This window comes from Alnus glutinosa, chromosome 3 (genome assembly GCF_958979055.1).
Source record: "Alnus glutinosa chromosome 3, dhAlnGlut1.1, whole genome shotgun sequence".
NCBI lineage: Eukaryota > Viridiplantae > Streptophyta > Magnoliopsida > Fagales > Betulaceae > Alnus > Alnus glutinosa.
The window spans coordinates 5948232-5964887 of NC_084888.1; the positions used below are offsets into that span (position 1 = coordinate 5948232).

The following is a 16656-nucleotide window of genomic DNA, read 5'->3' on the forward strand; positions in this document are numbered from 1 at the left end:
ATCAAGCAAAGAGCCCAGCCAAGCAGTGTAAGCATAAATGCATGTCAATAAGTCTAACGAAGGTCTCTTCCCCTCCGGACCCGATCCATTAATCAAGTTAAGAGGGTTCACAAAGAACATCTGAAGGCTTGGAGTTTTTAATTGCCCTTTGCCTTTGGGATTTGGGGATCCTTCTCGAGAGTTGCGGCCATTATTAATCAAGTTAAGTGGGTTCACAAAGAACATCTGAAGGCTTGGAGTTTTTAATTGCCCTTTGCCTTTGGGATTTGGGGATCCTTCTCGAGAGGTGCGGCCATTATTAATCAAGTTAAGAGGGTTCACAAAGAACATCTGAAGGCTTGGAGTTTTTAAATGCCCTTTGCCTTTGGGATTTGGGGATCCTTCTCGAGAGGTGCGGCCATTATTAATCAAGTTAAGAGGGTTCACAAAGAACATCTGAAGGCTTGGAGTTTTTAATTGCCCTTTGCCTTTGGGATTTGGGGCCATTATTAATCAAGTTAAGAGGGTTAACAAAGAACATCTGAAGGCTTGGAGTTTTTAATTGCCCTTTGCCTTTGGGATTTGGGGATCCTTCTCGAGAGGTGCGGACCGTGTGGCCATTATTAATCAAGTTAAGAGGGTTCACAAAGAACATCTGAAGGCTTGGAGTTTTTAATTGCCCTTTGCCTTTGGGATTTGGGGATCCTTCTCGAGAGTTGCGGCCATATGCCTGTGAGTAGGCACCAACACAAAGGCAGCTCTCCTTGCTATCCCAAAAGCAGTGAAGTTAAAGGTTATCTAAGTCTTCTTTTTATTTTTTGAAACAAAGGTTATCTGAGTCTTAAACAACTAGCCCATTCCGTATGCAAATTGAGCCTATTATCAAAACAGAAATGCTATATACTACACAATTATCCTACAAATAATTTACCTTATACATAGCAGTATGCAGTAGTAGCCCATAGATTGACCCTAATTTTTTATTTTTTATTTTTAAAAAACTGTCGACTGTAACACGAATTAGCCCACAATTTTTTAAGGGTAAAAATGCGGTTATAATTTGTAGTTGTTGCCTCTAATCGTAACTGTAACTCCCTTAGGCAGTTAAAGGCATTCTTGGCTTAGAACTAAGATTACCTTTCTTTTTTCACCCAAAAAAAGAAAAGAAAAAAAGAGCCAAAACTGCCATAACAAATTGAATGAAAAGAAAATTCATTTCATTTCAGTTATCATATATAGAAAATAAAAAAAATTTATTAGTTCGTGAAAGGACACAAATCTAATGGCAAGAAACTACCACTAAACTCTTCTCTCTTTTTTTTTTTTTTTTGTTTATTTCTTCTCCCATAGAATACAGGTGCAACCCAGAATCAAAATTGCATCCTGGCTAAGCACAACCCCCCCAAAAAAAAAAAACGAATAAAAGAAAATTCTCATGTCAATCCACATTAGTGACTACAGGAACTCTTCTAATTGCCTGTAAGCCTCTGGTCAAAATTGTTCCAGCCATTGCCCAATCTGTGTGACCGCATCCGTTTGTAAGAGGATCATTTCCGCTCCGGGCCTGGTCCTATCTATGGACACAAACTATTGTTAGTACTGTAGAATATGATGGTGATGGCTCAAATGAGAATGGGCAGCACGATCCTCAAGCAAGAACCTAAAACCAATATGAGATTACAAATCATTTTCCTGCAAATCTGTAAAGGAAATTTGAGAATGATCAAAATTTTGGCTCTTCACTCCACGCATGGGTTGGGGTGGGATTTGGAGTCGCATAGAAAATACTACTAAATCATTCAAACTTTTTTAGAAAATACTACTAAATCATTGCAAGCACTTGTGGAAGAAATGTTTCACTGCAAAAAAATCAACTTCAAAATTTGTATGATGAAATGTTTTTACCAGTTGGAAATATTTCAAGTCCAAGATTTGTATAATGAAGCCTAGGGCACATTCAACTAATACGAAACTGTCACGTTTCATATGGCGCTTTAGGAAATAAATAGAAAAGTCAAGTCTACATATTTGGCCTTTAACTGTCAAAATTGAAACTCCAAATCATGAGCAAGCTGACAAATAACAGCCAGTACTACTAACACATCAAGCCCTGTCACTTTCTAAATGGTGAAGACAAAATTCCCAGTCATGCACAGCTAATGATAGGAGATTCCCCAACATACAAAGAGTTAGAAAGAATTCTGGAGTTCACAACTCTCGCCACATCTAATTACATATAACACAGCCAAGAGGAAATATTAAATACATTAAAATGGCAAAAGAAATACTAAAAAGTGGGGAACGTAACACCAGAAAGGATTACTTAAAAAGGGGGGAATACAACACCAGAAAGGATGAATTTCTGCAACTTCCTAAACTACCAAAAGAAAACAGTCAACTATTTTAGCACAAAGGACTTGAATTAGTTCATGTAAAGAGCATATCTTGAGCAATACTACATGGCGAAAGTTTAAAAAGTGAGGGAAAAGTAACCGTACCAGCATATCTCCTTAAGGTTCCATTTCCATTAATGGAAAAAATGTACTGGCCTTCTTTCTTGACCCAAAGAGAGAATCTCTTGCATCCTTTCAGGCCAGTCTGAATTCAATCTCCGAGCAAAATCTTCCACCTCCCTGATTCCAAAATTTTGTGTACAATCATAAGAACAAATAATGTACAATACCAAAACACAATGAAAAGTGCAATAATTTTTCTAACTTGGTTAACATTTGATTTGAACAACTTCCTTCCCAAAATGAATGAAAACGACTAAAGTGACAACAATTGAAGGGGCAAAGGGGAATGAAGGACTCCTGTGAAGGGGCAAGGATCCTGAACCATGCCTCTCATTCCACAAAAATGGTATGGACATGGTGAAGACCAAAATGAGATTATCATGTTGAACCCACCCATGTCCACCTCTCACCCCCATGCCCCCCATAATTTTTTTTTTTTTTTGAAAAAAAAAAAACCCACTACATTTTGTCCACCAAAATCCTAGTAAAAAGATACACAGTTTCATCCGATGTTCCACCACCCTTCAACATCTTCAAGTTTACATTAGTGTTGAGTAAGGGTGTAATGGATTTAGGGAATAAAGTCAGAATTTTGTTAAAGATTACCCAGAAAGGTCAACTAACCACTCATCAAAGAAAATTTGTCATTTTCTAAACTTTACCTAAGGTGAGATTTTATCCAATATGAACATAAGTTAAAGAAAAAAGCAAGAATACACATGAGTAACCCTATAACACCCTTGTCAGCTACATGAACTCTTTTTTCTTTTCGTGCTAACAAAATTTCGAGCACCCACAACGAGGAGTGCCTGAAGCTCAAAAAGGAATGCTAATATATTTCCCGTACATAACTTGTAAGTATATTCAATAACCAGAAACTTGTCTGGCTCACCTATCAATTTCTTCCTTTAGTGCAGGGTCAATCTCATCATCAATATCACCATCATCGAACTCAACCTTATGTGCAAAAGCGTCATCTTCCACTTCTGGTAATTTTGATGTCTCACCGGGATGGGGCCGCAACTTGTCAACTTCAGTTCTATGGCATAAAAAATTAAGACCATTTGAATCCTATAACATTAGAAAAAAATTCAGTCACTCAACAATATTGAGTAATATGTATTTCAAGTTTCAATGATCATTCACAGAGGGGTTGGGGGAAGAAGATACAGCCACATGATGATTCAGACCTTCCCATAACTTTCAATGGATTCATCTGCAGAAGCATTTTTCTGTGGATCTTTTCTTCTTCGATTCTTCTTTTTACCCTTGGAAGTTTTAATCCCCTTAGAATCTGTGAAACAGAATTTCTTAACCACTAATGAGGCCTTCAAAAGGAATTAAGGGGGGGGGGGGGGGGGGGGGGGGGGGAGGAGAGGAAAGACAAAGAAGCTGCACTTCACAGCCTCTCTCTTTTTTTCAAAAGAATCTCTAAAGCTCCAACATGCAGTTAAAGGTGGAAGCATGAAATCCAGGAAAAAATGTAAGCAATGATTAGATATATGTACTTATAGTATAAGTTAATGTATAGGAAATCCTAAATTCTTAAATGTCATAATATCAGCCAAAGGAGAAAAAAAAATGACACAATCAAATCACTAATGCTGTATTAATAATAGTCAACATGAGAGCGCATTTCATTAAATATCGCAATAATCAAAAATAATAATTTACAAATAGAAGAAAAAAAAAAAAAACAAATATAGAAATCAAAATTTGATATCTCAGGCATTAAAAGTAACACACAAGTCAGTGAAGTAATAGATCCCACCAAGGCCTTAAATCTCTATATACATGTGGATCCACAACCAGATGTTGGGGCATCCAAGCATTTCAAGGTGACCCCACTAGATTGCTTACATCAGATTCTGTCTCGTTAGGACTTCCAGTCATACATTCTTAACCCAAAGTTCAATAATTGGAAACCATGCCCAAAACCGTGCTTCTAGAAGATAGGGAACATAGAAAACATGTTAATTTGGTCATTTTGTATGTCCTAAACAAAGAAACTTATTTAATGTGATAAGGTGGACTCTCATAAGATTAAAGATCTAGAGTACACTTGATGCAGCACTCACATGTGTATCATGTCAATCTTGTTTTGTACTGAATATTGGCGCAATTCTTATTTTGAAACGACACAGGGAAAATGCTAACCACGTATACACTATCATTCCAAAAAAACTAGTCAGTTTGGAAATTCCATAGAATCATTTATAAAGCTCAATCTTACATAGTAAAGAATCATTGTGAAACTTAGTACCTATAAGTACCTTTATAATCCACCCACTATATGTGGGCTACTCAACTTCCCAATGTGGAACTGAGGTGTTACAATCTCTCCCCCTTAAATCATTGAGGTCCTCGTAAGGGCCATGTCATGCAGTGTTTCAATACCACATAACGTTACTAAATTGCTCTAGTACTATTTGTAATGAATCAAGAAAAGCGCTATGCACATCTGCGCTATTACTCCAAAATGACTAGTTGGAAAGTTGAGTAGCCCACATAAAGTGGGAGGACACTCATGAGTGCAAAGTCTCACATTATTTCTTTATTAGATGAGACTGAACTTTTTAAGTGATTTTAGGAAAGCTCCAAATTGACTAGTCCTTTTAGAGTAATATTACAGATGTGGCTAACACTTTTTCTAAATCGTTACAAATGGTATAGAGTAAACTAATAACACCATGTGGTACTAGAACATTGCATGATGTAGTCCTAACGAGGACGTCATGGATTTAAGGGGGGAGATGGTAACACCCTAGTCCCACATTGAGAAAATGAATAGCCCACATGGAGTGGGTAAATTATAAAGGTACTCATAGTGCTAAGTCACATATTGGTTCCTTACTAGGTGAGACTGAGCTTTATAAGTGATTCTAAGAAGTTCCAAATTGACTAGTCTTTTTGGAATGATAGTGTAGATGTGGTCAACGGTTTTCCTGAGTCGTTACAATTCTTAAATGCTTCGGCTAGGGAATTTGCTCAAGGACTTTTTACCATGCTAGGAAGATCTGAATCTAAAATATTCTTTTCTTGTTTATCAGTTTTGTAGAACCTTTGAAAAGGCTTCTTTGTCATAAAGTAAGTCATGTACAATGAATAAAAGTTGAATAACACTCAAATTCTCTCCCTAGTCCCAACCTCATTTTCTTACATTTCCTTTCTTCCCTCTAACTATCTATCTTCTCTCGCCTCTTTTTCTATATACAAATATCATCATTTTAACTCATTATCTTATTTTGGAGGGGTCTAGCTCAAGTTATATCATTATCACCAATGTTCCTAGATAAAAGGACATTTTTAAAAAATTCAGTTAGGATCCAAAAGTAAATTTCCAACCCAAGTTTTGTAAAGCCTATGAAATGGATTCTTTGCAGTAACTTTAGTGGACAATGAATAAAATTTGAATGATTCTCTAATATTTTCTAATCCTACCCTCCTGCATACTCTTATATATCCCTTCTTTCCTCTATTTTTTTCCCCCCCTCTCCTCTTTTTTCTCTATATAAATGTCAACATTTTATCTTATTATCTTATTCTAGAGGGGCCTAGCCCAAGCTATATCAATATTACAGATGTTCCAAGATAAAGGACATTTTCAGAAAATCCAGTTAGGATCCAACAATAAATTTCCAACCTAAGTTTCTCACACTTTTTGCTTTCTATTGCAATTCTCAAGCAGAAAACCCTTCTCTATTTACATATCAAAAAGTCTTGTTTTCAGAGAACATAAACTAACATTCCCCAGATCCTCATTTACGCCTATAAGTATGTTCTGAATTTTCTCCTTTTAGTCCAAAAGAACGATTATACATTGCAGTCTATGAGGCAATTTTGTTAATATTAACCCTCACGATTAAAACGGCCAAAAGTGATGTCATTTAATATGCATACAAGCTTGAGAATTCCAGTTTAGGCCGTCGATATAATCCCAAATAATTGTGCTGAAATGCCAAAATGAACCCATGAACTAAGCATGCAACGTACAGTAGACAAACATTCGTGTATACCTCCATTTCCTCCATTTATAAATGACAGGAGATCATCAACTGAACGGTCATCCACACGCTCTTCTTCAGCCTCAACACTCTGAAACATATGGCGGGTCCAATTGTCATCAACCGCAGTATACAGTTTTATGTCTTTAATGGCACGTGAACACAACAGCCGAATACATTTAATGGGCAAATTCATGCAAAACTACAATTGCACAATTAAGGAGTAAAACTGCACGCTGAAAGATACTATAGGGGGGATGGTAATAAACAAGTAATAATGCCACAATCACCTTTAATTTGTCTCTTTCTTTTAGTTCTTTCCTCTTTCTTGCGTATAGTCTATTCAAAAGTCGAATGCGTGGATCATCCATAGAGTTTTTTAAAGGCTCCAGTTTCTCTTCCTGGATAAATGGATTTGCATTAGAAACAACAGACGGGATGAAAAGGGCACACTAAGCATACACAGTTCTCACAAGCACCAGCACCTCTGTAAGATCGTCAGGCAAATGAAATATCTCACGGATCTCCTCAGGGGTTTTCCCTTCTATTATTCGTGCAAGTGCCCGACTAGTAAGATCAACCAAAGGCTTCAACTGGAGACTGTCAGCAGCAGATGTCAACTCACAGAGCCTCTTTGTGTCCATCCTAATGAACCTTTCATCAAAAGACTTGCGTTCCTATGCCAAAAAACAGCCTCAAGTCAAACTCAGGTTTTCCATTCAGGGTTAGCCATTCCAAAACATGTCATCTTATTTATTTTTATTTAAAAAGAAAAAGAAAAAAGAATGAAACATCCAAATAATTGGTCCAAATTTCTCAGTTTTGTTTTTTTATTATAAGTTACACATGCACCTGGTGAGCCTTGATCCCACGACCTCACCTTCCACCCCATTCTTATTGGAGGAGAGGTACCATTTGAGCCACAACTCATCAACTTCTCAGGTTTATAATATGTCTAGATATCATTCAAGAGCAAGGAAAGAACATCATCCCAACAAAAGGAAAACGAAAACGAAATTCAGATTCATGTAGAACCTTGTTGGAGCGACCTGGTACTTGATGAAACCTGCAGTAATCCAGAATTAAGCTCAACATAGCAGGATTAACTCGTTGTGGAAGAGATATTGCATAGCTCTTGGATGATCCCATGCCTTTTTGTATTATTTCATGACATATCATGGGACAAAACATGGCTACCTCTTGCTCTACTTGTTGGATTGAACCATCAGCAGTTTGAAGCCAGATATAGGACTTCATCATCTGAGAATTTATATTGGTACCAACACAGCATGATCAGTATTGACACTAAAAGAACGAAGAATTAGAAAAATTGAGGCCGTATATAAAAAATAACTTTAAAAAAAGGGTTAACTGAAAGCATTAAGAACTGCTAGAAAAAAGGACACAAACTTGAAGAGAACTAATTACTGTTTCGACACACTCAGAGGCAAATTATACCGTGTCATGATCTGAATTTTATATAATGCAAAAAAAAGAAGATCAGAGAACCTCGCTCCCTATGGTTTACATCTGTTCAGAAATTGGTTCATCCATGTTCCTGCATCCCTAAAGGAAAAGCATGCCATCTCTCCAAAGGACCATCACTTCTTTAAAGAACAGCATCAAATGTGGTGGCAAAGACTGCAGGTGGTTGGACAGAAGATCTTAATTCAGATCTCCCATCCCTAGGCCTTTCCCAGGGTTGTAAAAAGGTGGTGTGACATTGGGTAAAGCTTATGTTCATAAGAAATAGCATTAGCATCATCGTCTTCATCATACAATAAGAGCAATAATTTATAATTCACTTCTCCAAGGATCACAAGCCTTAACTCTGTTTTCTGCTCCAACCACCCCCCCCCCCCCAAAAAAAAAAAATCACATAAATTCAACTCCCTACAATATAGTATGTGTGTGTATGTGCGTATGTATTTATATGTTTAAGGATTGCATATTAGCTCTTGCAACCCTCCAACCTCCGGTCAATTAAGATGAAATTTAAGCCTCATTCCCATGGATTGATTTAACCTGGTGTTTTGTGGATTGAATCATTATTGATATGTTATATATTGATTGCCTTTTTTTCTTTCTATCTCAAGTGTCAACCCAACTGCACAATTCCATGGAACGTCCTATAACCGCTAATTTCACTAGTCAGAACCTAAACCTCCACACCCTACTCAGGCTCACCACCCTCAAGGTATTCTTGTAACCTAAAATACATGTACAGAACTTATGTTTAAATGGACATCTACGTTAATATTATACTATACAACGTTATATGTATACATGTCTTTTTTTTAAAAAAAAAAAAAGAGAGAGATCGATATTCTATAGTTTGAAAATTGAATTGCATATACACATTATGTGCAACAATTAGATTGCTACTATACAATTTGCCTCATAGCAAGGTAAAAAGAAAGACATGTAACACTTAATGGGCCATTGAGAAATTACATAAAACTGCCAGTTAATCAACTGAGAGCAAATAAGATAAAAAAGCCAAAAGAAAATAAACAAATCAGAGGAAAACTTCAGTGACTGAATAAGCAAATGAATAAAAAGCAAAACTATCATACCTCAGGTTTAATAACTTGCATATCAACTTCTGACATTTTGCAATTATTTCAAAGCACCAAGAAACACAAATAAATGAATCTCCCTTGCTATAGCAGTATAAACCTGTTTTCTGAAACTTAGAGGCTCCAGAAGGCCAAATGACAGCTCTCCCTTCTTAAGCAATAAGGATTTCTAGAATATATGTAAGTTATCCACGATGCTAGCCATAATGCACCAAGTCCATCAACAATATTACCACCAAGTCCATCAACAATATTACCAGCAGCATGCACAAATAAATATTCTGAGAATTCAAAGTTGAACTGTCAGAGCAGGAAAAGTATGCAATCTTGCCAACCACAAAACGCACACTAACATGCTTCTAACTTCAACAAGTACTCGGATGAACAATTAAAGTGCCAACTTGGGTCCAGCGTTCTACAAATCTACAGAAAATAAAAGATTTAAAAGGTTGAGAGAAAACAAAACATTAGAAATAAAAATAAACGTTAGAGACACAAATTCTGAATCAAAAGAGATTATGTCCTCGGAATCTAAACTAAATGCTGAGAACATCCAAATCTACGTATGCATAGAAACATGAAACTACGATTCTAATAAGTTAATTCATTTTTCAAGATTTAAACCTCTCCAAAGAAGTAAAGGTTCGCTCGCTAAATCAAGCTTGCATCCTCTATCAATTTTCCCCATTCTGAAAAAATTATGTACTTCCTTAAATATACAATATTCACAGAAGAGCTTTCACTGACAGCTCATAGCTGAAGCACCCGGACAAACAAACATGTAGCATAGAAGTGAAGTAGCAGGATGCACCAGAAAATTTAGATCCTTTGTGGATATTGTCAATGCAAATCTCCAAGATGACATAGCTAACTACTTTTCATAACAAAACCTAAACAGGATCTTCAACTCCATATATCACAAACAGGGTATCTAAGAAAGGGTATAGAGGCCAAGATGGACTCTTTCTAATCGTTGAAACATGTTCAAAATTCCAAACTTCAGTTTTATTTTCCCTAAATAATTTAAGGTTTCAAATGCAGAACACACCAAGCTTCTCTTCCACATGTCAAGTGCCAACTATAACAAAACTTCAATTTTTTTTTCCTGGAGGCCGCAGTAGAGATCTCTAATGAACAATATAAAATCCTTCTACATTAATCAATTATGATCATTTCATGCACTTGTTAAACCTGGTTAGAATTACTGAAACGGTAGCATGATCCCATCTCCAAATTTAACTCCACACACCTCAGTACCATAATTTTATTTTACACCCAACTTCCCCATTTACAAATAAATTCCCAAGTACTCGCTCGCATATTGCACACCAGCTAACCATCTCAACTAGTCCCTAACTACCACACCCATGAAATGTCAACTTCTTTTCAATTCTAACTCTGTCATTTCTTAAGCTGTGCCACTCCCCCATATCAACACTTGTATTTCACCTAGCTCTCGTTGTCATTTTAATAGCTAACAATACCTCTCATTAGTTTTAAAAAAAAAAACAAAAAAAACAAAAAAGCTGAATGAAGAAGCAGAAGAAGCCTTTAAACTCGGCCACATAGTTGCATACATGCATTAAACTCATTTTAGTGAAATTTCAGTTTCCTCATTCCCCGTATAATTGAGTAATCCTCAAAACTTCAGTTTCTTTTCTTATCCTTTCCCTAAACTTTCTGAACAACCCTAATTGGAAAGAAAACATATCAGGAAAAGCACTTGTCATTTATCAACGCTTTCGGTTTGTTAGCAACCAAGGAAAGAATACAAAATCAAAAAAAAAAAAAAAACTTAGAATATAAATTACACAAAGAACAAAAAGATAACCAGCAAAAGGCATTGAGATTAGTTCACAAGAAAGATATATTGCCCTAACCCTACCCAAAACACAAAAAACCTTAAACACCAGCAGCTCATGCCAATGAACACCAATGAAAGACAATATTACACATTTTTACCACTGAATCGATCCAATAGAAGGAAATAATATACAATACGAATAAATATATACGCATATACATAAAGATAAATATACTCAAGAAAACATATAGATATCACCATTTCTATGCAAATGAAAGCCGCATGTACCTGTGATAAGAGGAAGAAGAGAATTGAAGAAATTGCAAGAATTGCAGAGATTAAGAGAAAGGGAGCTTTCAATTGCACGGGTATGGCGGCTGTCGGCGAATCCAAAATGGATAACTGAGAGCGGAGAGAGAGAGAGAGAGAGAGAGATTTTTAAGGAAAATGAAAAAAAAAAATAGAGATAAATATATGTGACCAAAAATAATCTTTGAACATTATTATTTATTATTATTCTCTCTCCATCGCTTTGTGGTGCGCGCGGCGTTGCTGTCTTGGTGGCAAAAGAGGGTCCGATAAAACGTCGCCGCACACACGTGAACTCAATTACGTGTTAGATATAAGGGCCCGCTTCAGTGTGGGCTTTTGAAAACGATTGCTCTTGGGCCTATGTGGCTGAAACAAATATTGCGCGGAAACTATGTTTACTATTTACCATCTTCTTACTATTTTTATTTTTTTTTAACGTCTTTCTAGTGTTTTAATTTTTGCAATACTCTCTTTCACCGTTTCACGATCCAAAATGACAAAAATAATCTTCATAAGATATTAAAAAAAAAAAAAGTAACTTACTTTTTCTTTTTCTTATAAACATTGCAAAAATTAAAATATTGAAAAATATTGCAAGAAAGATGGTAGTTAGAGATGGTGTTAACCCAATATAAAGGTAACACATAGCATGTACTAAAAGGATAAAGTTTTTTTTCTCTAAATTGGATTAGATGAAATTATTTTAATCTAATTTATTAAATGTGGTTAAAACATGTGATTTTTATATGCATTTTTAATAGAATATGTGATTGTTGCACGCTTTTTAAAAATGCATTTGAGAATTATATGTTTTGAAGGCAAATGTCCATTTAATAGATTAATTTGTAATAATTTTCTCCAACCTTTTTTTTTTTTTAAAAAAAAAAAAATTATCTTTATCAAAAGGTGGTTATATTTTTAGAGCTACATTGGTGATAACATGCGGCTATTGTATTGTGTAAGTTGAGCACAAGGCAACATATGTACCCTGGTAAATTGTGGGTTTCTATCTTCAATTTGATTCAAATTATGTTCTTTGCGATTTGTTATGCAGTGATACAATTTATTAAGGGCTCACTTGAGCCTCATGGCACTTTAGGCTCATTCAGCTCTTACGTCCAATAAAACTCATTTACCCTTCAAGTTAAGCTATGTCTATTGGTAAATAAGGGCCAATGCCGTTGAATTAATGCGCCCCTCTTCCTTTAAGGGTAACCGTTTGATGGCCTCCAGCCCAATGAGTGCATTTTGGGAAATTTGTATCTTTTGCCACATTATCATTACGACAAATAGTGGGACCACTGTGACAACTGCCTGTGAAAATAAATATTTGTCGACAGTAATGTCACAATAACCATATCCAATAGAAATGTATAATCGATTGTGATTGCAATTATTTTCTCGTAACCGCAGCCAGTTTAAGTAGTTATTCACTTTTAAATAACTGTAACCGCTAGGTCGATTGCGGTTATTGAAAGCCAGTTATTAACCAATAACCGCTTTTCATAAAAATTCAAAACACTTCTTCTACGTTTTTAGCCACAAATTATTGCACTATTTCAACTTAAAAAGTAAATAAATATATAAACATAAATTATTGCACTATTTCACTTTTTATATCACATAAATAATTTTTTATCACTACTCAAATATATATATATATATCCAAAAGAGGAGGAGAAAAGTTTGAATTATACGTTAAAACCTTGAAAAAACAGCTTCTCGAGGAGAGAGAAGCTCCCGATTTTTTCTTGAGAGAGAGTCCTTCGTTTGAGGTTGGTTTTGCTGGGAGAGAGAGGCTCTACGTCTCCCTCTCCCGGTGGTGGTGTCTCCTAGATTTCTTAGAGTTTAGTTATTCTTTCAGCCTTTAGGGTTGTAGGGCTTTTGTTCCCCCGGTTGATCCGGTTGGGGTTGCTGTTCACCTAGCCCTTTGGGCTATGGTGGTTTGTGATTTGTTGGCTCAGGCATGAAGTCTCAATGCTAGTTGTTCAGGTTGCGGGAGTGGCTGGTTTGTTGTGTCGTCGTCGGAGTGTTTTTGGCCGGTTTCCTATTGTTTTTTTCTTCAGCTTTTGAAGCCAGATCTACACACGTCCGCCGATTTCTGCTAGACACGCGCCCCTCAACCGAGTTCTCCGTCTCCGTCTGCTCCTGCTGCCGGTCGTACAGGTCACGCCGTATGTCAGAGTTCGGCGTGTGGCCTGCACGAGCCAGAGAGTCCTTTGCTCTTTGGCGCACGTGACGGCCACGTTCCGCGATTTTCTGGCCTTGCACGGTGGGGATAGGGTCTCCGGCGGTTGATCTTCGTCTGGGTGGTACTGGTGATGGCAGGTGTTCTCCACGCGCCGTCGTCTCTGACTGTTTCTTCTGCTGGCACTGTGTTGTTGTGTTTTTCTGCTTGTGTCTTCTATTACGGTTTACCTTTGTAATTTTCAAACATTATGGGGACTGTTTGATGGATTGATGCTAGATCTGCCTCTCTTCTTTGTGCTAGGTCGTGCTTTATTGTTAAGAGAGGCTTAAAGTCTATTCCTTGTAATGTTTATTTATTATTTGGGTAGCTGTTGTTATGTATATTCTTAATCTTTCTCACAGTGTATCAATTGATAGACTGCTTTAAGTCAGGTTTTTCCTGACTTAGTGGGTGGAGTTTCGTTATCTCTAGTCACAATCTAGCCACAATGGCCTACATGCAGTGGTTTTTTGCCTTCGGGCATGTATGAGCTTCTCTTGTATTTGTATTGGCCTTTGGTCAAGTGTAATCCCCTGTGGGGCTCATATTCAGTAATGAAGTCTTCTGTTTCATTTCAAAAAAAAAAAAAAAGCTTTCTTTTGGGGTACTAAAAACATTGCGCGGCTAGTCTAAGTTTATCCAATAAAATGTAGTGCAAGGATTACAAAAATCATGTTCAAAGAGAGGCATGGAAAATGTTGTGAGAAAACAGTAGCAGTAATACATTATAAAATTTTATTTTTCAATAGTTCATTTATATATTTTAAATATATATAATATATTATAAAGCCGGTTACCCGTTATTCAGTTGTTAACCACTTTTGTCAATCCCTATAATTGGTAACTGCAACCGGCTTAAACAGTTATCCGATTATTCAATTACGGTTATGCAGTTAGCGGTTACTGACCGCCTCACTTATACACACTTAATGTTCACTGCATGTCCATACGAGACGGTCCAAATTGATAGGATGCTTCATAAACAGATGGTGCTACGTGGCCATGTTGTTAATACCCCCTCCCCTATAAATATGAGGGTAAGTTCATAAGCTCTTTTTTTTTTTTTTTTAGGGGTAATTATCTTTTTTCCCCATGAACTACCAACTTTTGCACAAAGCCCCTACAAACTACCAATTCGACCAAAATAGAGCATTCAACTACCAAACACAATCATTTTCCCCCCTTCCGTCAGTTAGAGGGTTAAAACAAACGGTCAACGGGTCACATGACCATCATTTGCCGTTTTACATGGGGGCATGTTGGAAGATGGTGGTAGTTCATGGGGGGAAAATATGAAGAAAATGAGGGTAAAACAGCATGTGACGGTCACGTGACTCGTTGACCGTTTATTTTAACCCCTTTGACTGACGGAAGGGGGGAAAAGAGTTGTCTTTGGAAGTTGAATGCTATATTTTGGTCGAGTTGGTAGTTTGTGGGGGCTTTGCGCAAAAGTTGGTAGTTCATGGGGGAAAAGGTAATTACCCATTTTTTTTACTGTCTTGCTTTCTATTTGTTTCACTAATAATTTTCTACTAACATAAGTATCGAAGTGCCCATCGCCAATACCTTTAATGAGTCACCCCTGCCTGTTTTATGTCTCTTGCAAGTCTCCTTATTTGGACTAATGGGCAATCAACTGTACTAATATTATGATTTATGCTTGTAATATATCCTCATGTTCCTTCTGTGTTGCTTTTGTGAGAAACCATGAGTGGGTTGGGCCAGTCTAACCTCATAAATTAGCAGTCAAAGTGCTGGCCTAAGCCCCCGACCCCGGTTTAAGGTGAAGTCAAGTACGCCTACGCTACTTTGGTGAGTATTGTTCATACACCAAAATAATAAAAAATAAAAAAAAAAAATTATTTTTAATTTATTTTTCACACCCAAAAAGCAAATGCCCATTTTCATTTCTATGCTGGGACACGTGACATTTTTAAAAAAATATGATCGTTAGAAAAAAAAAAAAATAATAATATGACCGTTAGAAAAAAGATAATTTTTTTAAAAAATATGAAAGGAGAATAGAGCATAGATAAATATTTTATGTTAAAATAATGAATAGGAAAGCTGTTGCATATGACTTTTTTATACTATTTTTTTTTTTAAGATCTTTCTTCTATTTTCAAAAGGGAAGAGATTATAGAAAAGCTGTTATAAAAGTGCTCTAACTTGATCCATGCAAGAATTAATGGCCTTGTTTGCCAAGGACAGGAACGGAACAGAGTAGTGCGTAGCACTATTCTCATTATTTTTCTCACTTTTTTACATTTTTCAATAACAATCAATATCAAAACATTCATACTTTTTTCACTTTTTATATCACATCAATAATTTGTAATTGCTATTTAAATAAAAAAAATTCACTATAATACAATTTTTTTTTACTTTTTCATACAAATTCTTTTTATTTTATAGGGATAACTTCACAAAGGGTATCGGACTATACCGCGTTTTTACAGAAGGGTACTGAATTATCATTCCTCTCGAACCCGGGGTTTTAACTATCAAAATGAATTCCAGAAGGGCATTCCATCTGTTCTCGGCGTTAAAACGCAACGGAAGTCGATTCACGTGACTTCCACGTGACTTTTTTAATGGGTTTGGTCTTCTTTGCCCCTGACTTCAACGGATACATCAAGTCTGAAACCTCCTTCACAAAGCACTTATCTCATATACATTGATACACTCTCAGCTCATACATACACTCTCAGCTTCAGCCTACCTCCATCAACGCGTGAAAGGTAGGTTTTTTTGCATGAGTTAATTTCTTACATTCTTCACGTGGAAGCGATCATAACTTATGTCCGACAGTGAATCGAGCTCGGCAACCTCTACGGGTCCACTGTGTAAATGTGGATTGAAAGCATGTTCGTGGACATCCTTCACCATGAAAAATTTTGGTAGAAGGTTTTATTCTTGTGTAAATTACAAGGTAAATAATTTCTTCCCCTAATTTTTTTTCCCCTTAGGGTTCCATCTTTGTTTTCAATTTTTTTTTTTTTCCCCTTTAGGGTTTCATCTCTGTTTTCCCAAGTTTTTTTTCCTAAGGGTTCCACAAGTGTTGATTGATGGGATTTTCCGATTATGCAGCAAGAAGCTGTGAAATGTGATTATTTTTTATGACATGATCCTGAAATGTGTGTATATGGTCTAAGAGTTGTGTCGAGGTTGAGAAAGTGGCACTAGAGTTTGAAGCTTGAACGGGAATTGAGTGGAACCCAGGTCTCGGATG

General features: G+C 36.4%; 1 protein-coding gene across 6 annotated transcripts; it reads right to left on the minus strand.

Annotated features, from left to right (window-relative positions):
• Positions 1 to 1179: 1179 nt before the first annotated feature.
• LOC133864827 (SKP1-like protein 21) lies at positions 1180 to 11327 on the minus strand. Of its 6 annotated transcripts, XM_062301251.1 has the most exons (11): positions 11171 to 11327; positions 9432 to 9501; positions 9076 to 9359; positions 7535 to 7759; positions 6985 to 7176; positions 6790 to 6900; positions 6512 to 6590; positions 3686 to 3789; positions 3388 to 3566; positions 2478 to 2612; positions 1180 to 1553 (listed from the first exon to the last, which is right to left on the minus strand). In XM_062301251.1, exons 3-10 carry the CDS (start codon positions 9109 to 9111, stop codon positions 2507 to 2509), a joined length of 1032 nt encoding a protein of 343 aa, XP_062157235.1. In that variant the 5' UTR covers positions 9112 to 9359; positions 9432 to 9501; positions 11171 to 11327; the 3' UTR covers positions 1180 to 1553; positions 2478 to 2506. The 6 variants fall into 6 exon arrangements, with proteins under 6 accessions (XP_062157235.1, XP_062157236.1, XP_062157233.1 ...); XM_062301252.1 differs by having other exon boundaries at positions 1180 to 1549; positions 9076 to 9501; XM_062301249.1 differs by having other exon boundaries at positions 1180 to 1639; positions 9076 to 9501.
• Positions 11328 to 16656: the final 5329 nt, after the last annotated feature.